Here is a 25,780-nt window from a genome sequence, read left to right on the forward strand (position 1 = left end):
CTTTGCACAAGCTCTTCCCTTTCTAAATACCACTCTTCCCTTGGCCTTTGCTTGGGGGCTAAGGTTGTGGTGGAGTCTGGCTCACCTGGATTCAAATTCAACTTGGTCTGCACATCTCAGCTAAGACCTTACTTACTCCAGGAAACCTTCCCTGGTGCCTTGAAATCTGGTACACCTTGAACTTCTTCCATTACAGCATTTATCACCCTAAATTGTAATGGTCTATATCAGAGTGGAAACTCAATGTGAGCAGGGACACCACTGGCTTTGCTGCTCACTGCTGCATGTCCAGCACCAAGCATATGCAGTTGCTCAATAAATATTTGTTGGAAGACTGAAAGAGTTTTGTTTTGTTTTGTTTTGTTTTTGGTAGAGACAGGTTATCTGGCAGCCATCAGATGATAATTTTCACAACTTGCCCGTGAGCCTGAGTTCCTTTATCTGATATTGCATTGTTTTTGTTTGTTTTTAGAGACACGGTCTTGCTCTGTTGCCCAGGCTAGAGTGCAGTAGCATGATCATAGCTCACTGCAGCTTCAAATTCCTGGGCTCGAGTGATCCTCCTGCAGGTGCATGCCACCATGCCCAGTGGATTAATTTTTTTTTTTTTTTTTTTTTTAGAAACAGGGTCTCACTTTGTTGCCCAGGCTGGTCTCCAACTTCTGACCTCAAGTGGTTCTCCCACCTTGTCCTCCCTAAGTGCTGGAATTACAGGCATGAGCCACTGCACCCAGCCCCTTTATCTGATTTTTGAGCAGCTTCCCATTTGGGAAAGAAGAGGCCAGGTACTTCTTACTTATGGTTGAAGGTTAATACTTAGAATGGATCAGACCCTATTGTTCAAAACATAAAATCCTGCAAAGATGCAGGCAGGAACAATATCCCTATAAAGATACTGGGGGCTAAATCAGAGTAAATGGGCCCAGAAAGGTGGAGGGACTGAGTGGGTGGGAGAGGGTGGCCTCTGGACTCAGAGAGGGCGGCCTCACCCACTCTGAGCCCCTTTCTGTTTGTAGCTGTCAAGATTAGCAGAGGCAATTCTCATTGCTTTCCAGAGAAGAAACGCCTCTCTGAAGCAGGGGTTCTCAACCTCAGCACTACTGACATTTGGGGCCAGATAATTCTTTGCTGTGGGAGCTGTTCTGTGTATTGAAGGGTGTTCAGCAGTGTAGACGGTATGAAAATTCATACCCATCTGGTCTGATTTCAGCCCCACCCTGGGAATAGCTATGTGACCTTCAGCAAGTTGCTTAATTTCTTGGAACCTCAGCCTCCCTGTGAGTAAAACGGGGGTTAATGAAGTTACCTGAATTTCACAGAATCCTCAGGCTGATGAAATGAGATAATGCGTAGACTGTGCTTAACACAGTGTTGAGCATACAGCTAGCACTCAATAAATAGTAACTGTGATTCTGGAACAAAGGTCTTAGCAGATGTAATTAGTTAAAGATCTCAAGATGAAAGAATTCTGGGTTTAGGGTTGGCTGTAAATCTAATGATGTACAATTATTATTTGTCAATTAAAGAAAAATAAAACTTATGACTGGTGTCCTTATAAGAAGAGGAGGGGACACACAAAGCCACAGGGACAAAGTCCATGGGAAGATGGAGGCAGAGATTGGAGTGATGTAGCTACAATCTAAGGAATGACGAGGTTGCCAGGAGCCACCAGAAGCTAGGAAGAGGCAAGAAAGGATTCTTCCTAGATTCTTCCTAGAGCCTTCAGAGGGAGAGTGGTCGTGCAGACACCTTGCCTCCAGACTTCTGGCCTCCGGAACGGAGAGATGATCCATTTCTGTTGTTCTTATGGTAATTTGTTACAGCAGGCCTAGTAAACTAATACACACAGCATCTCTGGCTCCACCCATGAAATGCCAATCTCACCCCCTCAGTTAGGACAAACAAAAATGCCTCGGACATTGTCAAATGTCGCCTGGGGGAGGGGGCCAAATCTTTCATGCCAACTTGCTGAGAACCCCTGCTCTAACGGAGCGGAGTGGATTTGTGGAAAAGACAGAGCAATGTGGAATAAGCCTGGGTTTGGATTTCGGCCCCACCCCAAATGGCTACGTGACCTTGGACAAGTTGCTTAACTTCGCTGAACCTCAGTTTGCGTATGAGTAAAACGGGGCTAATGCAGGTACCTGTATCTCACAGAATCATTATGCTGATGAAATGAGATAATGTGTAGAAGGTACTTAGCACAGCGTTGGGCACACAGCTAGCACTCAAGAAATATAGTACCTGAAACAATACTTGTTACAAGTGTTTTTTATTAAGCAATAATAACATTACCTAATTGGTAATAAATACATTAAGCAATAACAATGACAAGTAAATTATCATTATTATCACTTAAAGCCTGCAAGCTGACTCAGTTTCTCAGGTGGTAATCTACTGTAGACTGCTGCCAAACTAGGGCAGTGGCTCCTCTCAGAGGAGGAGGTGCTGGGGTGCCCATCTTGGTGTCACACTTTCCAAACTGCTGCCTCTTCTTACTTTATCCCATTTGATGGTATATTAGCCTGATGATGTCCTTGTAACATGCATAGGGTAAACGCTTAAAATGTCATCCCCACTTTACAGAGGTGGACACTAAGGCACAAAAACATTAAGTTATTACCAAAGTAATTACCAGTAGCCAAGCCAAGGCTGGAACCCCGGGTCATTTAAACACGATCTGCTCTTGACTCCCCGACCTCCAAGGCATCCCCTTTCCCACTTCTTTGAGACACCTGTTACTACCCCACCCCCTTACAAAGCCTGGCTCCAAGAAAAGAAGCCGATACCCTACAGCTTCGAGTGACTTTATATTCAATAGTCATCTTCCTGAGGGATATTTGCACAGTGAACTCCGTCTAGTGGGCAAACAGGTAGTTTTTGGAGCTGACGTGAAATCCTCAGGTAGCTGGAGTCCAGGTGTATTTATTAGTCGGGGTCCTGTAGGAAACAGAAGAGACCTCAGTTCAGCTGAAGAGACCTTAGTGACGGGGCTGTTTCCATTCCCACGGGACTGTGAATAAGGGAACCTGTGAAGATGGTTGTGGCACCCAGAGACCAGCAGCATTCCAGGTAATTCTAGGTGAGACGGGGGAGGGGAGGGATGATAAAACTAGCGTCCTGGGTCAGCCAGACACGAGGTATGATCAAGGAGAGGCTGTGCGCCGCCAAAACTGGGGTGGGAAAGCAGAGAAGAATATACCGGGTGCTCTCCCTTCGCGCCCGCCTGTCTCCTTGGGCGCCTCTTATTGGCTGAAACCAACTCGAAGTCAGCCGCAAGGGGGTCTGGGAAATGGAGTCCACAGGAACCAGCCTCCCAGGGTTTAGGGCAGGGAGTGACAGGATTGTGGGGAAGGGGGTTGAGGGAGGGAGCATCGCTAGCACACGGATGGGTGAGGTGGTGATTTGAAGGGGTAAAGGGAAAATCAGCAGCACAGGCAAGGAGCTGATGTGGTGATAACCGTATTTGTATGAACTCTTCTGCTAGGAACAGGACGCCTGGAAACATACTGGCTCACACTGACTTTGTATTTTTGGTGCTTGCTTTAAAATCAAACCACTTCGCTTGCTAAGTTGCCAGGACCAAGAAGGGGGCAGAAAGGAGGAGGAGACCTCCTTGGAAGATAATCGAATCTGAAGGAGGTGAAGGGATGAGCCATATGTTTATCTGGGGGAAGAGTGTCCAGGCAGAGGAACTGCCAGGATGAAGGCTGGGAGACAGGAGGATGCATGTCACGATTGAGAAACAGCCAGGAGACCAGTGTGACTAGAAAGGACTAAGTGAAGGGGTCGGGGTAGGAGCCGAGGTCAGAGAGGAAATAGCTGGGGTGATAGACAGGGTTAGCCACAGTAAAGCACTTTGGGTTTTACTCTGAGTGAGTTGAGAAGTCACTGGAAGGCTCTGTTAGGAAGAGGCATGATCTAACTTACCTTTAACAGGATCCCTCTGGCTGTTGTGTGGTGAATGCACTACAGGAGGTGGAGGTGAGAACAAAAGGGGATGAGAATTTGGGATTGGGCAGCATTTCCCTCCCTCCGTCCCTCCCTCCCTTTCTTTCTTCCTTTCTTCCTTTTTCCTTCCTTTCCCTTCTTTTCCTTCCCCTCTTCTTCCTCTTCCTTTCCTTCTCCTCCCCCTTACCCTCCTCTTTTTTCTTCTTTCAGCTCTTTCTTTCTTTCTTTCTTTCTTTCTTTCTTTCTTTCTTTCTTTCTTTCTTTCTTTCTTTCTTTCTTTCCTTCCTTCCTTCCTTCCTTCCTTCCTTCCTTCCTTCCTTCCTTCTTTCTTTCTTTCTTCTGAGACAGGCTCACTCTGTTGCCCAGGCTGGAGTACAGTGGTATGATCTTGGCTCACTGCAACCTCTGCCTCCCTGGTTGAAGCAATTCTCCTGCCTCAGCCTCCCAAGTACCTGGGATTACAGAAGCATGACACCATACCTGGCTAATTTTTGTGTTTTTAGTAGAGACGGGGTTTCACCATGTTGGTCAGGCTGGTCTTGAACTCCTGACCTCAGGTGATCCGCCCACCTCGGCCTCCCAAAGCGCTGGGATTACAGGCAGGAGCCATCATGCCTGTAATGGGTCAATAAAACTCATCTTGCAGTTTTATTGACCCATAACAAACTGCAGAGTGATGAGATAACTGCTATAATGTAGACAAAAGATGATGGTGGCTTGGACTAGAGTGATTGTAGTAATGAGAAGAGGTCAAGTTCTAGCTTTACTCTGAAAGTTGGGCCAGTGGGATCTGCTGACAGATCAGATGTGGAGGTGAGAGAAAGAGGAGAGTCAAGAGTTAGTCAAGGATTACTCCCAGGTTTGTTGGAAGGAGTAATGAAGTTGTCCTGGAAGGATGAAGTTGTCATTTACTGAGATGGGGAAGAATGGGTTTGGAGGGAGGGGGAAAGTCATGAGTTTAGTGCAGGCATGTTAAGTTTTACGTGTCCATTACACATGCAAGTGCAGATGTTGAGTAGGTGATTAGATGTAGACAAGGCTGGAGTAGAGAAGACAGCATGTTTATTTGTTTGCTTTACAGCGTTATTGAGGTGTAATTGAAATAAACAAACTGCAGGTATATAAATATTGTACAGTGTACAACTTAATACATTTTTTTCTTTCTTTCTTTTTTTTTTTGAGATGAAGTTTTGCTCTGTCACCAGGCTGGAGTGCAGTGGCATGATCTTGGCTTACTGCAACCTTTGCCTCCCTGGTTTAAGTGATTCTCCTGCCTTAGCCTCCCAAGTAACTGGGACTACAGGTGCAGGCCGCCACCACGCCCAGCTAAGTTTTGTATTTTTAGTAGATACAGGGGTTCATCATGTTGGCCAGGATGGTCTAGATCTCTTGACATCGTGATCTGCCCCCCTTGGTCTCCCAAGGTGCTGGGGTTACAGGTGTGAGCCACCACGCCTGGATGATAAGTTTTGATATATATTTATACCCACGAAATAATCACTCCCAAAAGTTTCCTTGTTCCCCTGTGTGATCCCCTCCACCATATTCCCACTTCCCTGCCCCCTCCATATCCCAAGCAGCCATTAATCTGCTTTTCATCATTGTAAATTAGCTTACACTTTCTAGAATTGTGTACAAATAGAATCATACAGCATGTACGCTTTCTAAAATCCAACTTCTTTCACTCAAACTATTTTGAGATTTATGCATGTTGTTGCCTGCGTCCATGGTTTATTCTTTTCCCTTTTTTTTTTGGATGATAGATAGCGTTCCATGGCTCATATATATGTGTGGATTTGTTTCTGGACTCTATTTTATTCCATTGATCCATTGTTGATTTGTCACCAATGCCATGCTGTCTCAATTACTGTAGCATTATAACAAGTCTTACAGTCAGGTAATATAAGTTGTTCAACTTTGTTCTTCCTTTTCCTTTGTTCTTTCTTCTAAAGTTGTTTTTTCTTTGTTCTTTGAATTTCTGTGTGGCCGTTAGAATCAACTTATCAATTCACAAAAATAAAGTCTGATGGGATTTTAATTACAGTTGCATTGATTCTACAGATTAATTACCCAGTATAACTGATATGTTAATATTTGGCCCTGTGATCCATGAAGGTGGTCTCTCTCTCTCTGCAGTACAGGCATTTTAGTATTTTAAATTTGTGTCTAAACACTGCTTTGGATGCATGCTATTTATTTTAATATTTGGTGCTTGATTTTTATTCAATTTAAAGTAGTTTCTAATTTCCTTATTTTTTTTAACCTATTTGTGATTTAAGAGTGTGTTATCTTGTTTCCAAATATATTAGAGGTTTTTCCAAATGTCTTTCTGTTTCATTTCTAATTTAATTCTATTGTGGTGAGAGAACATACTTTGTATGGCAAATACTTTTAAATATATTGAAGTTTATTGTTTTATGAATATGGTCTTCTTAGTAATGTTCTGTGTGCACTTGGAAAGAATGTGAGTTCTGCTGTTGTTGGGTGGAGTGTTTTAGAATAAAGCTGCTCAAATCTTCTATTTCCTTACTTATTTTTGTGTCCTTTTAGCCTATCAGTTTTTGAGAGACTGGTGTTGACATCTTTGAAATCTTTATTATTTATTTATTTATTTATTTTTGAGATGGAGTCTTGCTCTGTCGCCCAGGCTGGAGTGCAGTGGCGCTACCTCGGCTCACTGCAAGCTCTGCCTCCTGGGTTCACGCCATTCTCCTGCCTCAGTCTCCCTAGTAGCTGGGACTACAGGTGCCTGCCACCACGCCCAGCTAATTTTATGTATTATTTTTAATAGAGATGGGGTTTCACCGTGTTGGCCAGGATGGTCTCGATCTCCTGACATTGTGATCCACCTGCCTCGGCCTCCCAGAGTGCTAGGATTACAGGCGTGAGCCACCACACCCAGCCTAAAATCTTTAATTGTGAATTCGTCTGTCTGTTTCTTCCCGCAGTTCTATTGGTTTTTGCTTCATGGATTTTGAAGCTGTCTATTGGATGCATAAATATCATGTATTTATGAATTCATCCCTTTATTATTATAAATGGATCCTCTTTATTACAGGTAATAGTATCCTTTGTTCTGAAATCTACTATGTCTGATATTAACATAACTACTTCACCTTTCTTTAGTGTTTGTATTATTGTTTGACTAGTGTTTGTATCTTTTTCCCTTTTACTTTTAACCCACTTGTGTCTTTATATTTAAAGTGCATTTTTTTATAGGCAGCATGTATTTAGGTTTTGCTTTTTTACCCAATCAGATAATCTTTGCCTTTTAGTCAGAATGTTTAGATCAATTACATTTGATGTAATTATTGATATGGCTGGATTTTAATCTACCATCTTGATATTTTCTACTTATTCTTTCTTAAAAGCAGCTGTATTGATATATAATTCACATACTAACAATTCACCCACTTAAAGAGTAAATTCAGTGACTGTTACAATATTCAAAAGTTGTGCATCTATCACCCCAATCAATTTTAGAACATTTTTCTTATCCCAGAAGAAACTCCACACGCCTTATCCATCACTTATCCCTCATTTTCCCTACCCCAGCCATAAACAACCACTAATCTATTTCTTGTCTCTAGCTATCTGCTTATTTTTGACATTTCATATACATAAAATCACACAATATGTGATTCTTTGTGATTTCCTTTCTTTTTACTTATCATAATGTTTTCATGCTTCGTCCTTATTATATGTATCCATACTTCATTCCTTTTATATTGCCAAATAATATTACATTTTATAGATACAACATTTGTTCATCTGCTCATCCGTTGATGGATATTTGTGTTGTTTCCACTTTTTGGTTAGTTTAAATAATGCCCCTGTGCACATTCATGTACAAGTTCGTGCATAGATATGTGTTTTAATTTCTTTTGAGTATATAATAGGAGTAGAATTAGTGGATCATAACGTAACTCTATGATTAGACTTTTAGGAAAGACCAAACTTTGTTTTGCAAAGGAGCTGCAGCATTTTCCATTCCCACCAGCAGTTTATGAGGGTTCCAATTTCTCCACATTCTTACTGACACTTGTTTTTATCTGTCTTTTTAATTATATATGTTTTATTATATATTACACTTCCATGATGACTAATGATGCTGGGCATCTTTTCATGTGCTTATTGATCACTTGTATATCTTTTTTAGAGAAATGTCCATTCAAATCATTTGCTTATCTTTTTTTTTTTTTTGAGACAGAGTTTTGCTCTTGTTGCCAGGCTGGAGTGCAATGGCATGATCTCGGCTCACTGCAACTTCCGCCTCCTGGGTTCAAGTGATTCTCCTGCCTCAGCCTCCAGAGTAGCTGGGATTATAGGCATCCACCACCACACCTGGCTATTTTTTTGTATTTTTAGTAGAGACAAGGTTTCACCGTGTTGGCCAGGCTGGTTTCAAACTCCTGACCTCAAGTGATTTGCCCGCCTCAGCCTCCCAAAGTGCTGGGATTACTGGCGTGAGCCACTGCACCCGGCCTATTTGCTTATCTTTTAGTTATTGAGTTGTAATAATAGTTCTTTATGTATCCTGAATATAAATCCCTCATCAAATATATAATTTGCAATTTTTCTCTCATTCTGTGGATTGTTTTTTCACTTACTTGATGGTGTTCTATGAAGCACAAAAGTTTTTAGTAAGTCCAGCTTATCTATTTTTTCTTTGTTGCTTTGCTTCTATTTGTTCTTTTTGTTTTGTTTTCCTTTTTCTGCCTTCTTTTGGATCCATTTGAATATTGTACAATTCCACTTTATCTCCTTTGTTGACTTAGCTGTATTAGTTTCATAGGCTATTGTGATCTATTGCCACGAACTCTGTGGCTTAAAACAACACAAATATATTCTCTTATAGTTCCAGAGGCCAGAAGTCCAAAATGGGTTTCACTCAGCAGGACTGTATTTTCTGTAGAAGCTTGAGGGGAGAATTCTCCAGTTTCTAGAGCTTCATTCCTTGCATTCCTTGGCTCCTAGGCCCTCTCCGCCATCTTCAAAGTTCACAGCATAGTGAAGTTCACGTCAAGTCTCTCTCTGCTGAGGTTGTCACATTGCTTTCTCTCTTCTGTAGTAGAATCTCCTTCTGCCTCCCTCTTGTAAGAACACTTGTGATTGCATTTAGGGCCCACTTACATAATCCAGGATAACCTCTCCATTTTAAGACCTTTAACTTAATTGCAAAATTGTTAAGACCTTTCCACCCTTTACAAGGTAATATTCACAGGTTCCAAGGATTAGAACCTGGATATCTTTGTGGGCCATTATTCTGTCTACTACATTGTCTAGACATTCAGTCTAGAATTAAAGCTACTCTTTTAGTTTTATGTCTTTGCTGTGTCATTTTTGTCATTGCTTTAGGGTTTATAGTACATTTCTTTAACTTAGTACAGTCTATTTTCAAGTGTTATTATACCATTTTATGTATAGTATAAGAACTTTATACCATCACACTCCCATTTCTCCTCTACTATCATTGTCGTACATTTCACTTATAAACTCTACAATGTAAATTTTTTTGTTTGTTTGTTTTTCTTTTTTTTGAGATGGAGTTTTTTGCTCTTGTCACCCTGGCTGGAATGCAATGGCCTGATCTCAGCTCACTGCAATCTCTGCCTCCTGAGTTCAAGTAATTCTCCTGCCTCAGCCTCCCAAGTAGCTGGGAGTATAGGCATGTGCCACCACGCCTGGCTAATTTTGTATTTTTTTTTTTTTTTAGTAGAGACGAGGGTTCACCATGTTGGTCAGGCTGGTCTCAAACTCCTGACCTCAAGTGATCCACTGGCCTCTGCCTCCCAAAGTGCTGAGATTACAGGTATGAGCCACCGTGCTCAGCTACAATGTAAATGTTGTAAACTCTACAAGGAATAATTTTTGTTATATAAACAGTTATTTATCTTTCAAAGAGAATTAAATGAGAGAAATATATTTACTTACCCACTTAGTTACCATTTCTAGTGCTTTTCATTTCTTTGTGTTGATCCAGATTTCCATCTGGTATCATCTTCTCTCTGCCTGAAGGACGTCCTTTAACATATCTTTATGGTGAAGCTCTTCTGGCAACAAATTCTTTCAAGCTTTTGAATATCTGAAAAAAAATTTATTTTGTCTTTATTTTTAAAAGATATTTTTGCTGTGCAAAGTATTCTAGTTTGACAGGTGTTTTTTTTTTTTTTCTTTCAGAACTCTACCAACTTGAATTGTTACCTACAAGAAATCTGCTATCATTTTAATCTTTGATTCTTTGTATATACGGTGTCTTTTTTTTTTCCTGGCTCCTTCTAAGGTTTTCTGTTCATCACTAGTTGTAAGCAATTTAGCTATGATTTCTTTGGTGTCATTTTCCTCATGTTTATTGTTATATGAGATTGGTTGAGCTTCTTAGATCTATAGGTTTGTAATTTTCATCAAATGTGGAAAAATTCAGCCATTATTTCTTCAAATATTTTTTCTGTCTCCTCCACACTTCTGAAGATGAGCAGGATCAAGGAAAGACACTACAAAGGAAAATATCAAGAGAAGGCAGTACAAAGGAAAATGTACTAAGCTTCTTACATCTTGGAGATGCACATTTGCATAGTCAGGACTTTAATCTAGGAAAATAATAACCCAGAACTTGCTCCATGCCTGGTACCTGATTAAATGTAATCTCAATGAACTCTTCCAAGACCTTAGTGGGAATGGCTTTGGATGGATAGGAGAAGGACTGGGATGGGAAGGAATGAGTAATGATTAAAGGTACAAGCTTTCGGCTCCAGCTCTGCATGTCATCTGCTGTTTGAATAATTCACATCACCTCTCAGGCTTTCACTTCCTCACCTATACAAATGAGGTGAGTAATAGTGTAACTGACCGAGTCCAGCTGCACGCCGCTTGGAGGCCAAAAACACGAGAAGTGAGGTGTGGTGAAAGGAAAGCAACTTTATTCAAATACTAGCAGTTGGGGAATGGCCAGGCTCATGCCTCTGAAAGACCATTCTAACTTTTTGGGCTGAGTGAAGGGGTTTAAGAAGGAAAAAGGTGGGGGAAACACACGGGAGTGGTGCAGCGGGAGGTCTTGTTATCTTGAGTCATCACCTGTCTGGAGGACCGGTTTGCATCATCCTAACTGCAGTAGTGGTGGGCTAACTGCTCCTAACTCCCCCTAATCAGAGGGTTCCGCAGCCGGGTCTCTCTGCCTGGCTTGTTTCAAAATTGATCCCTGGAATTTCTAAGCAAGCACATAATTAGATAAGCGAGTACTGTTCATAGAAGTGGCTGGTGGGAAAGGGCAAAACAAAAAGTTTCAAAGTATGTTTCAAAGCTGGAAGCAAGAAAGGAAAAATATTTTAAAACGCATTTTGAGGCTGGGATACTTGGTTACAATAGTACTTATTTTACAGGGTTAGGGGACAAAGCACTCGAATGTTGGCTGTTATTACTACTATTTTTTTGTTTGCCAATATTTGAAATATCCCTCTTCCTTACTAACTCAATTCTTCCTTAACATCGATTAAAGCAATATATATTGCTCAGCTGTGACTGACTCCACTGATTGAGGATTGAGCCTGGATCTGTTTATTTCCTTCTTCAGCTCCACATCTCTGGAGCCCTCCCTGGGATATGGAGGTTTTCAGGATTAATAACTGGATGAGATACTCAGCTCAGATCAGCCTCAGTCTCCTTTTCCCATCTTGCTTATCTCCCCTCCTCTTCTCCACTGTGTTGCCTCTGTACTTTCCAGGGTGGAGTCTGAGAGAACAAGGGGAGACGTAAGAGACAGAAGAGGTCTCACATGACAGCAATGATTTTGGGCTTATGCTCTTGTGACCTGCTTGTGCCCCCAAAGCTTCTTACTCTCGAAGGGCTACTGTGGGTTCCCTAATGATTCTCCCACAGATAAATTCCACTGATTCCCTGACATGAGCCACAGTGTCTTTTTTTTTTTGAGATTCCTCTTGGTCTTCTGCATTTTCTGGATATGTCTCCAGCCTCTTTCTGTGAAGACATCTGACACGTGAAAATCCTTTCTCTTGCCCCATCTTGGGGTCAGTGCAGCCTGCTCCCTGGTAACCCTTGCCCCTGCCTCCCGCTTAGATGTACAGATCCCTCCAGCCTCTACTTTTAACTTCTTGGGGGCATGAGGCAGATGTCAGCCCCTTGCTCCCAAACTCCAGAGCCTCAATAAGCTCATCTGGTGACAGTCTGGAGACCCCTCATTTGGTATGTGAAACCTCTCCTGCAGTAACCCCTCCCGTGCCTTTCCTTACAGAGGAAGTCCAGAGAACTAGGACAGCTGTCACCAAAGGAATTGTCACTTCTCAATGGTGCACCAAGAGCAGGGTAGTGGAAGGTTCTACCTATGGTGTAGGAAATAATTTAGAATTGCATTGTCCATAAAAACCTTTAAAACAATAATAAAATCAATGAAAAGTTGGTCTTTTAAAAATTGTTATTACTGGGTGCTGGCAATTCTAAACAATGACAGTGACAAAATTCTCCTCCCCCCAAAAATCATGTGTGGGTCTAAGTCCTAAATAACAGCTATAGTTAATGTTGAGCTTTTATGGTACACATTTTGGCTTCAAATCGGCATATTTCGATTCAGAGAACTCCTTGCTAAATAACGGCTATATTTAATGTTGAGCTTTTATGGTACACATTTTGGCTTCATATCGGCATATTTCGATTCAGAGAACTCCTTGCTATACAGTCATCCCCTGAAACTCACAGACTCAGTTACACTCATTTATTTTGTGAATAAGTTCCTATAGGTTTGGAAAAGTTTGGGCTTGTTTTGGGTGAAGTTCTCATCTCCAGCTCCTGTGGTATAATATATCTTGCATTTGAACAATGGGTTCAAAATAAGTGAGGATAGTACAGTGACAGCAAAGACAAAGAAATGGAACTTGAGTTACTTCAGTTTTGTTATTCTGTGTGACTTTTTTGGAATTTTAATTTGTGTTTAAAAGCTAAGGCAGTGACTGGGCGCAGTGGCTCACGCCTGTAATCCCAGCAGTTTGGTAGGCCAAGGCGGGCAGATCACGAGGTCAGGAGTTCGAGACCAGCCTGACCAACATGGTGAAACTCCGTCTCTACTAAAAATACAAAAATTAGGCTGGGCGCGGTGGCTCAAGCCTGTAATCCCAGCACTTTGGGAGGCTGAGATGGGCGGATCACGAGGTCAGGAGATCGAGACCATCCTGGCTAACACGGTGAAACCCCATCTCTACTAAAAAATACAAAAAAAAAAAAAAAAAAAAAAAAAACTAGCCGGGCAAGGTGGCGGCCGCCTGTAGTCCCAGCTGCTTGGGAGGCTGAGGCAGGAGAATGGCATGAATCCGGGAGGTGAAGCTTGCAGTGAGCTGAGATCCGGCCACTGCACTTCAGCCTGGGCGACAGAGCGAGACTCTGTCTCAAAAAAAAAAAAAAAATTACAAAAATTAGCCGGGCGTGGTGGCCTGTGCCTATAATCCCAGCTACTCAGGAGGCTGAGGCAGGAGAATCGCTTAAACCTGGGAGGCAGAGGTTGCAGTGAGCCGAGATCTGCCACTGCACTCCAGCCTGGGCAACAGAGTGAGACTCCATCTCACAAAAAAAAAAAAATAAATAAATAAATAAGGCAGTGATGGAAGCAATTCAAGTGTCCGTCAACTGATGAATGGATAAACAAAATGTAGTATATCTATACAACAAAATATTATTAAGCCTTAAAAAGAAAGGAAATTCTGACACATGCTACCGTGTAAATGAACCTTAAAGACATGCTAAGTGAAATATGCCAGTCACACAAAAAAACGAAAGTATATGACCCCGCTAATGTAAGGTACCTAGAGTAGTCAGATTCATAGAGACAGAAAGTAGAACTGTGGTTGCCAGGGACTGGAGGGAGGGGGAAGCGGGTATAGAGTTTTAGAATTAATATGGAGTTTCCATTTTGCAAGATAAAAAAGTTCTGGGGATTGGTTGTACAACCATGTAAACATACTTAACGCTACTGTATTGTACACTTAGAAGTGGTTCAGATGGGCTGGGCGCGGTGGCTCACGCCTGTAATCCCAGCACGTGGGCAGATCACGAGGTCAGGAGATCCGGACCATCCTGGCTAACACGGTGAAACCCCATCTCTACTAAAAATACAAAAAGTTAGCCGGGCGTGGTGGCGGGCGCCTGTAGTCCCAGCTACTCGGCAGGCTGAGGCAGGAGAATGGCGTGAACCTGGAAGGCGGAGCTTGCAGTGAGCCGAGATCGCGCCACTGCACTCCAGCCTGGGCGACAGAGCGAGACTCCGTCTCAAAAAAAAGAAAAAAAAAGAAGTGGTTAAGATGGTAAATTTTGCAGGGCGGGGTGCAGTGGCTCAGGCCTCTAATCCCAGCCCTTTGGGAGGCTGGGGCGGGCGGACCAGGAGATCAAAAGTTTGAGACCAGCCTGACCAACATAGTGAAACCCCATCTCTACTAAAAATACAAAAAATTAGCCAGGTGTGGTGGCTGGCGCCTGTAATCCCAGCTACTCAGGAGGCTGGGGCGGGAGAATCGCTTGAACCCAGGAGGTGGAGGTTGCAGTGAGCCGAGATCATGCCATTGCCCTCCAGCCTGGGCAATAAGAGTGAGGCTCCATCTAAAAAAAAAAAAAAAAGAAAAAGAAAAAAAGAAAAAGAAAAAAGATGGTAAATTTTATGGGTTTTTTTTTTTGTCTTTTTCTTCTCACCTGCCTGGGCCTCCCAAAATGCTGGGATTTAGAGGTGTGAGCCACTGCGCCCGGCCATGTTATGTATTTTTTAACCACAGTTTTAAAAACATGTAAAGCAGCTTGAACAGCAAGGTGATTCAAACAATATTTTTGTTTGGCAAGTGCAAATTTTAGTTCATACATGTAATATGTTACCAAATTAGAATAATATCTTTAAGACTGAAATTTATTCTTTGTGTTGGTTTGAGTCCTCCAAACCAAGATAAAATTAGACATGAAGAGATCTCTTTCTTGGGGAAAGCGTCTGTGATGGACAAAGGAGAGGAAGCTGGAGTAGACAAGGACAGCCTCCCACTGTGATGACATCTGGGAGAGGGCAGAGGGAGGGCCAGGGAGCAGGCATCCCAGATCAAAGCACAGCGCTAACAAAGTTCCAGCCAGCCTGATGGGGAGTCTTTGAGTCCATGATGCCAATTAGGCCAGGTACAGTGGCTAATGCCTGTGATCCCAACACTTTGAGAGGCTGAGGCAGGAGGATCTCTGAAGGGTAGAGTTCCAGACTAACATGTGCAACATAGCGAGACCCCCATTTCTACAGAAAAACAAAAACAAAACAAAACAAAAAAACAGAGGGAGAAAGAAAAAAAATTAGCCAAGCATGGTGGCATGCATCTGTAGTCCCAGCTACTCCAGAAGCTGAGGTGGGAGGATCGATTGAGCCCAAGAGTTCAAGGCTGCAATGAGCTATGAATGTGCCACTGCACTGCACTCCAGCCTGGGCAGCAGAGTGTGACCCTGTCTCAAAAAAGTAACAATAAACTCCCCCTTCCAAAAAACAAAAACAAAAACAAAAATTAAAAAAAAAAAAGTTTCCAATTAGATGCATCCCCTGGGGCCATTTCTCTCTCCACACAAAATAGATGACCAGCCGCAAGACCACTTACAACTCTGCCAGTTGGGAAGTTTTCCTTCTCCACTGTCTTTCACCACCTTTTGTGAAGTGGTTGTAATGCAGCCACTTTCCATTTTTGGCTTCCAAGCCAGCCCATCTGTAAACTGAGCTCAAGCCTTCACCTTCTCTTCCAGGTGGTCATGAACTCCCCAAGCCCCTGCAAATATAGTCATACATTTGAGCTGGGGGAGGGATCCTGGTGCAAATGTGGTGGGTGCCACTTTGGTCTGGGCTACCTGCTCATGCAGCTTACTCATAGTCTCTGGTCTTGCTGAGGCCCAACCCTGGATTAACCATTTCCAGGACTGAGGCTGGGCCTGTCCTGCTTAATAACTCAGTGGGTCCAGCGGAACCCAGCTGCTAGAGGGCAGGACTGGATGCATGGTCACTTGGTACCCCATATATTCAGCGTTCTGTCTCTACCAGGGTATAGTAACAGGCCAGGAGTTATTTCTCAAATGACATATAATTCTCTGCTGTGGATTGTATGGTTTTGTTTCAGAATCCTGGGTCCTTTGTTGTGATTCTCCTGCTGAGTCTTGCTTTAAGATTCCTGCTGCATCTTTTTTCACCACTGATACCCCCAATGCCGTAGAGTCTATTGTATCACACAGCCCAGTTGGCAGGGTTGTTTGCATCATAGCCTCTCAACTTGCTACAGAGCCCTTTCTTGCTCTGGGTACCCTTGGAGCTGGCACCTTTTTATGTCACCTGGGGATAGCATCCATTTGTGTCACCTTGAATATGGACATATTAAGTATTCCTAAATGTGGTCTGCATTGTCCCTAGAACCTAAAAAGGCCTACCGCCAGAGAGAAGGTAGTAGGGCTCCAGCTCTCTGCTGCCATCTCCAGTAATTCTACTCTGGCCCCAACCTTGTGCACCCTGAGCAGCAAAACAAAAACCCTCCCTCAGATCTAGGGAGTGCCTGTCAATGCTAATGCATGTCCCTTGCAGGAGAAGGTGGCTGACACGCACCCCAAGCACTTTATCACATCTTGCTTTCTAAGCACATCTAGAGCTCACCCTCCCTAGGAGAAGTCTCCCCGTCCTGCCCTCTGTCCTCTTTTATCCTGATAGGGAGCAGAGAGCTCCCGTGTTGCCTCCCTGATCCTTACCATGTCTCACATCAGCGTAGAAGTTAACAGCAAGGACTTTGGGTTCCACCGGAGCTTGATTCCATTCTTGAGTGGAATGGAATCTAAGCTACTCCATTCCTTGGTTTTGTGATTTGTAAGATGACGGCAAGAATATCAATTGTACCAGATTGTTTTGAGGATTTAAGAAGATGACTACGATGCACAGTGTGACGCATGATGTTGCTGTCTGCACCCCAGGTTCCAGCGGCTTGTTTAGAGGCTGTTTCACTCATTTATTTGGAAGCTCCTTGAGGATCAGAATGGTCTTTTGCAGACATTCCCCCTAGGATACTAAGGACACAGTAGATATTCAGAAACTATTTAGGGATGTCTCTTGAATGTATACCCATTTTTGTCAGCCACGTTTTTTCCTTCCAGAAATGCAGGATGTTAATATCTGAGAGGAGCTGCTGTTAGCATGTAGGAAGCCCCAGGTGGTGAACAGAGCAGGGGCCTCCCAGTGGGACAGGCGAAAAAGGACACTGATAAATCGCGTTAATTTTCTGGGCCCCAGTTTCCTTATTGGGAGAATGGAGAGAGTGATAGATACCATTACAAGGTTGTGGCAAAGGTTTTTCATAAACTATGCTTAACACGATGCCAAGGACACAGTAAGTGCTGAGAAACAGCAGCTGCTATTATTACTATCAATTTAAGAGTCATTGTTAAAGAAGTGAAACTGAACGCGCTTAGGTGTGCGGTCAAGGCCAGCAAACTGGCTGGGTCCGCACGGAGACAGGCGGGGCAGGGCGGGGAGGGGCCACCGGAAGCCCCACCCCTTTCCTCGCGTCCGGTCGCCCGGGTAACGTGCCGCCGCATCTCCGCGTCGCAGCCGTAGTGACGTGTAGCCGCCGGCACCCGGAGCTCCTGGGCACACTGCATTGGCAGGAACCGCTTCGGCAGTGATGACTGATGATGAGATCGAGAGCGTCCTCTCCGACTCCCATGAAGGGTCGGAGCAGGAGCTGCCTGTTATCCAGCTGTGCGGGCTGGTGGAGGAGCTCAGGTACCGCGGCCTGCGCCTGGGGGCCGCCCCTCTTCCTCCTGGGCCCTCCTTCCCGGGCGGCCTCGGACCTGGGGACCAGCATGGAGAAGATCCAAGCCCGCACTGAGCACTGGGGAGACTTTGCCTCTGCTCCTGCGTCTCCACCACCACCGAACCAACAAGCTGTTGGTGGAGCTAGAACGGGGTGGTGGGGCGAGGGGGTGGGGCCGGTGGTGGGAAGCCCAGAGGGTAATTGGGGAAGTGAGAGTTTCAGCCGGATGAGTCTCTCTCGTGCCAGACGGTGTGCTTAGCCGATCCACAATTCTACAGCGGCAAGTTGGACCAGGTGACTTCTAAGCCCTTTTCTGATGCTAAGATTCTTTGATAAGGCCGGGCACGGTGGCTCACGCCTGTAATCTCAGCACTTTAGGAGGCGAGGCGGGCGGATCACTTGAGGTCAGGAGTTCGAGACCAGCCTGGCCAACATGGTGTAACCCCCGTCTCTACTAAAGATACAAAAATTAGCCAGGCGTGGTGGCGCTTGCCTGTAATCCCAGCTACTCTGGAGGCTGAGGCAGGAGAATCACTTGAACTTGGGAGGCAGAGGTTGCAGTGAAGCGAGATTGTGCCACTGCACCCCAGCCTGGGCGACAGAGAGAGACTAAGTCTCAAAAAAAAAAAAAAAAAAAAAAAAAAGTGATAAAACTAACACGGCAGCAGAATAGAAACCTAGCTATTGAGATGGTTTTAGTATGAGGCAACGTGTGCCTGAACCTGGATATAAGCATGGAGATGGACAGTAAAGAATGACTGGCCCAATAGTCTGCGTTTATTTTATTTTAGTTTAGTTTTGCAGTCTACTTTATATCTACTACTATAGCAAGTAAATTGGATATCAAGATTCCATGATGTAGTTTTGTTGTACAACTTACTGGTCTTGCACAGAATATCCTAGCTCTAGCAGCTGAATAGATGTTGCTTCTACACAGCTACAAAGACTTTAGGTCAGAACTGAGGTATTATTACTAATAGTTCTCATTTTTGAGTGTTCCTATGTACCATGCATTTACATATATGATCTTATGTGATGACACTGCAACCCTAGGAGGTGGGTAAGGAAACAAAGACACAGAGGTTAAGTCACTTCCCTAGGTTCACACAGTTAGTGGTAGTGCTGGGATTCAAACTCAGGTGTGACTCCACAAACTACACACACCTGGAGCATGATAGATGCTGAAAAAGCAAGCTAGTTTGATAGATTGTGTTTTCCATTCAGCCTTTTCCACTAGTTTGTTTTGTTTTGTTTTGTTTTTGATATGGAATCTCACTCGCTCTGTCACCCAGGCTGGAGTACAATGGCATGATCTTGGCTCACTGCAACCCCTGCCTCCCGGGTTCAAGTGATTCTTCTGCCTCAGTCCCGAATAGCTGGAATTACAGGCGCCTGCCACCACACCCAGCTAATTTTTGTACTTTTAGTAGAGATGGGGTTTCACCATGTTGATCAGGCTGATCTCGAACTCCTGACCTCAGGTGATCCACCTGCCTTGGCCTCCCAAAGTGCTGGGATTACAGGTGTGAGCCACCACGTCTGGCCCCACTAGTCTTAAAATTTAGCCAAACAGGAATTATTAAAAGTAATAGCAAAAACTGCAGTTACTTTTGTGCCAACGTAATAGATCAATAACACATGAAAACATCAAAGTTGTTCTCTCTCTCTTATATATATATACTTACATATGTGTGTGTAACACACACACACATACACACATAAGAGAAGTTAAGAAGTTAAAAAGGTTATAACCTTGGCATATACAGGATAAACTAGGTATGTTTTCTTTTCCTCTGTTCAAAGTTTTCCACAGTTTATGATAAACTTCTGGTTGATACTTTTCATCTATTGGGTGCTGGAAATAAAAGAACTGAAAAACATAAACCAGAGGAAACATCTGAAGATTGTGGGTGTGTGTAACTTCAATAATATAGTAATTCAGGATGGGCGCAGTGGCTATTATTGCCTGTAATCTCAGCACTTTGGGAAACCAAGGTGGGAGGATCACTTTAGGCCAGGAGTTGGCGCCTAGCCTTGATAACATAGCAAGATACCACCTTTACAAAAAATTTTTTAAATTAGCCAGGCATGGCGTTGTGCACCTGTAGTCCTAGCTACTTGGGAGGCTGAGGCAGGAGGGTTGCTTGATCCCAAGAGTTCAAGGTTACAGTGAGTGCAACAGAGTAAGACCCTGTCTCTTAAACAAATTTTTTAAAAAGTATATATATAATATATAGTAATTCAGAAATAATTCCCCAAATGGGTTCAATGATACTTGAAACCTATGACAATTTTCCATGTAATACTAGTGTTCTGAATTTTGTGGCTCATTAAAACATATTAATAAAAATATCAAATATATAGCACTTACTATGTGTCAGGCACTGTCCCAGAGGCTTTGCCTTCCTTATTGGAACCCTAAAGTTCTATTCTTATACCCATTTTATAGGTGAGGAAACTAAGGCACCAAGAGGTTAAGGGGTCTTGCAGGTCCACTAGTTATTAAACACTAGTTATTTGGGGTTTAAACTCTTATTACTAGAACTTACTCAGGTACCCTGTCTTGCAGCTATGTAAACTCTGCTCTCAAAACTGAGACTGAGATGTTTGAGAAATACTACGCTAAACTGGAGCCCAGGGATCAGCGACCTTCACGATTATCAGAAATTAAAATGTCAGCAGCAGATTATGTACAGGTACACAATGGAGATCTAGAACATTCTTTTATTGTTTGTCCCCTTAAATGCAAGTGGCATTTGTATATCTGCCTTCGGTGTGCCCTCTATGGCCAATTGACCATGGGACCTTCTTCTCCCTGTTTTACTTTTGATTTTTCTTTGCTCTCTAGGGTTTCTCTTTCAAGTGACTACGAAAGAAGTTGGGTTCAGTTAATAGTGGATTGACTCTCCCAGCATATCTTAGTTTACTTGAAAGAATTTCTTTTGGCTAGGTGCAGTGGCTCAGGCCTGTAATCCCGACGCTTTGGGAGACTAAGGTGGGAGGATCACATGAGACCAGGAGTTCGAGACCTGCCTAGGCAATATTTCTAGACCCCATCTTTACAAAAGAAAATTCTTAAATTAGCCAGATGTAGTGACATGCACCTGTAGTTTTAGCTATTTGGGAGGCTGAGATGGGAGGATTACTTGAGCCCTGGAGTTTGAGGCTGCAGTGAGCTATGATCACACTGCTACACTCCAGCCTGGGCAACAGAGCAAGACTCTGTCTCAAAAGAATTAAAAAAAAAAAAATCATTTAAATTAAGGGACTCAACTGTTTACAAGGCCCAGCCAGCCACCTCAATGAGGAAAGTAGGCCTGGCACAGGCCCTTGTCTCAAAGGGATTGTGGAGGTTTATCCTTTGAGGGCCAAGCAAACCCATATGTACCCTGGACCACCCATTTCTGACCTTTGCCTTAAATGTGAAGAAAGTCCAAGATGTTTGTTTGTCTGTTTTGCTGAACACAGTCCCCCACGGATGCAGTTTCTTTCCTGTGTTCAGCTCAGGAAGTACCTCTGAGCTTCCCCTGTCTTTGACTTGAATGCTAGTCTATAGCAGGTTCACAGCCTTTCCACCTCAAGACGTTTACCCTTATTTATTTTCACTTCATTGTCAAACATAGGCCTTTGAAGTATTTAGTGCAGGGGCTTAGGATGACTTGAGAAATAAATGTCAGCTCAGGCCTAATATCCAGCATCCTTTTACCGTGAATTTATTCTCCCTGGTTGTCACTCTGGGGAACTTCTAGCAGGTCAGAGGATCATTTCGATGCGTACTTTGGGCTGGTTCATTACTAATTCCTCTTTGACAATGGCTTTGTTTCTGTTGGGTTGCAGTTTCGAGGCAGGCGTAGATCCAAATCCCGGGCAGGTGTGGACCGTGGGGTGGGCCTGACTGTCGACCAAAAACTTGAGCTGGTACAAAAGGAGCTGGAAGACACGAAGGATGACTTATGGCACATGAGGGCAAATGCAGAACGCGACATGCAGCATCACGAGGTACACCTTCCTCCCGGCGCAGCCTGTCCTGCCCGGGCTCCCCACCTCCACCCCATCAAGAGGTATCTAGGGTGGGTTCATGTGATTGGTGGGGCTTTAGAAGAAACACAAGTAGGATGAGGCGAATCCAGGGCCTATCTTCAAGGAACTTACCACCTGCTTGTGGGGATGACACGTTTTTGAACTTTTTTTTTATGGGAAATTTCAAAAATACACAAATGTAGAGAGGTTAGCACAACAAACCCCTATGTACTCAACACCTGGGTGCAGTGATCATCAACATATGGCCTCTTTTGGTTGGTCAACTTTCCCTTCATCTGGCTGGGTTACTAGGAAGTGAATCCTAGTGAAACTCTGTATATATTTCGGTATATATCTTTAATATATGAATTCTTTTAGAAGACATAACCACGATAACCCTAAATGCTCTTAACATTTTACAATAATTTCTTTTTTTTTTTTTTGAGACGGAGTCTTGCTCTATTGCCCAGGCTGGAGTGCAGTGGCGCAATCTCGGCTTACTGCAAGCTCTGCCTTCTGGGTTCACACCATTCTCCTGCCTCAGCCTCCTGAGTAGTTGGGACTACAGGCACCCGCCACCACGCCTGGCTAATTTTTTTGTTTTTTTTAGTAGAGAAGAGATTTGATCATATTAGCCAGGATGGTCTCTATCTCCTGACCTCGTGATCTCCTGCCTTGGCCTCCCAAAGTGCTGGGAGTACAGGTGTGAGCCACCGCGTCCAGCCTATAATAATTTCTTAATAATACAACAGGTTTGAGGTTTAAGTCAGTGTATTCGGGTTCTCAAGAGGGACAGAACCAAGAGCATACATGTATATATGAAAGGGAGTTAAGTTAATTAGGGAGAATTGGCTCACGTGATTACAAGGCAAAGTCCTACACAACTGATTGGCTATCTGCAGGCTGGGAAAAGAGAGAAGCCGGTAGTGGCTCAGTCCAAGTCTGAAAGCTTCAAAACCAGGGAAGCCAACAGTGCAATCTTTAGTCTATGGTCGAAGGCCCTTCAACCCCCAGGAAGCCGCTGGTATGAGTCCCAGGGTCTAAAGGCAAAGAACCTGGAGTCTGATGCCCGAGGGCAGGAGGAGCGGAAGGAATTGTCGGGCGTGGGAAGAAGAGGGAGAGCCAGAAGACTCAGTACACAAGCTTATCCACCTTCTTCCACCTGCTTTGCTCTAGCTGCTCTGGCAGCCAATTGGATGGTGCCCACCCACATTGAGGGTGGATCTTCCCCTCCCTGTCCACAGACTTAAATATCAGTCTCTTCTGGCAACACCCTCACAGACACACCCAGAAACAATACTTTCCCAGCCATCTAGGCATCCCTGAATCCAGTCAAGTTGACACCTAATATTAACCATCACAGTCAGTGAATTGAGTGAAAAGTCCCTAGGTCAGCATTTCTTTTTTTTCTTCTTCTTCTTTTTTTTTTTTTTTTTGAGACGGAATCTTGCTCAGTCACCCAGGCTACAGTGCAGTGGTGTGATCTCATCTCACTGCAAGCTCCACCTCCCAGGTTCATGACATTCTCCTGCCTCAGCCTCCCAAGTAGCTGGGACTACAGGCACCCACCACCATGCCCAGCTAATTTTTTTGGTATTTTTAGTAGAGACAGGGTTTCACCGTGTTAGCCAGGATGGTCTCTATCTCCTGACCCCATGATCCACCCGCTTCAGCCTCCAAAAGTGCTGGGATTACAGGTGTGAGCCATCGTACCCGGCCCCTAGGTCAACATTTCTATACGGCACACGTACCCGTGGTTCATGCCCTGTTATAGACTAATATAGTAGCGTCTCTTAATGAGTCCAATACAGTCAATTTCCTCCAGAGAAGAAACATCACTGTTAATTCGGTTGCCCACAGGATGACGTTGTTGGCTTGCATTTGAGACCCATGTTGTATGAAAAATAGATACTTCTGTTCTATTTCTAAAGTTTTCTATTTTTCTGTTTCCAAATGTGGGCATTCACAGAATCACACTTGTATCAAGAGGGACCGATCAGTAGACTCATGTCTCTCTCATTGATGCAACCATCTGTATACATCAACTGATCTCACTCTCCCAGCCCTCCTCTCTCTCTTTCCAAACATGCATTGTTGAATTCTAGCAAGTTAAAGGAGGTTGGGATGTGGTAGCATTATCCTGACATGCTAGGTTGTGCAATGTAAGCATCAAGTGCAGAGACAGAGATCAGTATGGGCTAGAGTGGTCAAAAAGAATGTGTTGAGGAGGTAGGGCTTAAAAGGGACTTGGCATGATCTTAAAGAATGATGGCATCTGTTTAAGGCACAGGGAAAGAAAGGCACCCCAGGTAAAGAGAATGACATGGGCAAGGAAGTGGAGGTGAGCACAAGCATGGTGAGCTCATGACATTGAGGAGGCTGGTGTGATTAGAGAAGAGGCTACTTTGGAGGCTGCTTTAGGAAGTCAGGTTGAGTAAGGCCATGATTTCTTGAGAGCCATGCCAAGGAGTTTATCTTTGATGTCTTAGAAAGCTGGACCCCACTGAGAATACTTGAGTAGGAGAGCAACGTGTTGAAAGCAGCGTTTCAGGTGGATTGATGTTCTACCATGTGGAGATGATGGGGCTGGGAAGAGGCTGGAGCCTGAGGTCAGCCAGTGAAAATGCTTTTGCTTCTTGGTGCCCAGAAAAAAAGTCTGAACTGGGATGATTTGCAGTCTGGCTACAGATACCATTCCATTTTATTTTTTATAGTAATGTGTGTGTGTGTAAGTGTTTTCTTATTTCAAGGCAATCTATGTTGTAGAATGTTGAAAAATACAGTTAAGCTAAAAGAACATTAGAAAACATTCACAATTTACCACTCACAGGTAATTTCTGTTGACTTTCCATTTACCTCCTACAGTTTGGATAATTTTCTATGCATATATGAATTTCTTCTAAAAAATAGTATCATGTTATTTTGTAAACTGTATTTTTCAACATCTCTTTTTATGTCAATACACATATTCATTTTATAACAACTTTTTTTTTTTTATTTTTAAGAGATGGGGCCTCACTGCATTGCTCAGGCTGGGGTGCAGTGGCCATTCACAGTCACAATCAAAGCACACTACAGCCTCGAACTTCTGGCCTCCAGCAATCCTCTTGCCTCAGCCTCCTGAGCAGCTGGGACTACGGGCACCATACCTGACTTTATAATATCTTCTTTATTTTTTTCCATTTCCCCCCACCAAATACTCAGGCTTGGAAGTATAATGTCTTTTTTTTAAAAGTAACAGAAATATAATAAGAGTGCCTCTTTATTTCCCCACTAATCCATCTCTGTAGATGTAACTGTGGTTCATGTTTTGATGTATATCCTTACAGATATTTTTAGTGGATAAATAATTTCAAATATGGAAATACATATTTAGATAGATACCTTGGCCAGGCATGGTGGCTCATGCCTGTAGTATCAGCTTTTTGGGAGGCTGAGGTGGGCGGATCACCTGAGGTCAGGAGTTCAAGACCAGCCTGGCCAACTTGGTGAAACCCTTCTCTACTAAAAATACAAAATTCAGCTAAGAGACACCACTCGCATGGTGGTGGATGCCTGTAGTCCCAGCTACTCAGGAGGCCGAGGTAGGAGAATTGCTTGAACCCGGGAGGCGGAGGTTGCAGTGAGCTGAGATTGTGTCACTGCACTCCAACCTGGGCAACAGAGGGAGACTGTGTCTCAAAAAAAAAAAAAGGCCAGATGTGGTAGCTTACACCTGTAATCCCAGCAATTTGGGAGGACGAGGCGGGTGGATCACAAGGTCAGGAGATCATGACCATCCTGGCTAACACGGTGAAACCCCATCTCCACTAAAAATACAAAAATTTAGCCAGGCGTGGTGGCGGGTGCCTATAGTCCCAGCTACTCGGGAGGCTGAGGCAGGAGAATGGCGTGAACCCGGGAGGCAGAGGTCTCAGTGAGCCGAGATTGTGCCACTGCACTCCAGCCTGGGAGACAGAGCAAGACTCCATCAAAAAAAAAAAAAAAAAAAAAAAAAAAAAAAAAAAAAAAAA

At 43.7% G+C, this 25,780-nt stretch overlaps 1 protein-coding gene across 3 annotated transcripts in view; it reads left to right on the forward strand.

Annotated features, from left to right (window-relative positions):
- The first annotated feature begins 17,531 nt into the window (after positions 1 to 17,531).
- The window catches only part of CCDC113 (coiled-coil domain containing 113), a 30,390-nt gene continuing 22,141 nt past the window's right edge, over positions 17,532 to 25,780 (forward strand). The window contains exons 1-3 of one of the 3 annotated variants that reach the window (XM_023210065.1): positions 17,532 to 17,716; positions 20,317 to 20,443; positions 21,585 to 21,746. In XM_023210065.1, coding sequence (XP_023065833.1) covers positions 17,616 to 17,716; positions 20,317 to 20,443; positions 21,585 to 21,746 — 390 coding nt within the window. In that variant the 5' untranslated portion in view covers positions 17,532 to 17,615. Of the gene's footprint in view, positions 18,042 to 20,316; positions 20,444 to 21,584; positions 21,747 to 25,780 lie in introns of all 3 variants that reach the window. The other 2 variants (XM_023210066.1, XM_023210067.1) reach the window with 2 other exon arrangements.

Source organism: Piliocolobus tephrosceles, chromosome 17 (genome assembly GCF_002776525.5).
Source record: "Piliocolobus tephrosceles isolate RC106 chromosome 17, ASM277652v3, whole genome shotgun sequence".
Lineage (NCBI taxonomy): Eukaryota > Metazoa > Chordata > Mammalia > Primates > Cercopithecidae > Piliocolobus > Piliocolobus tephrosceles.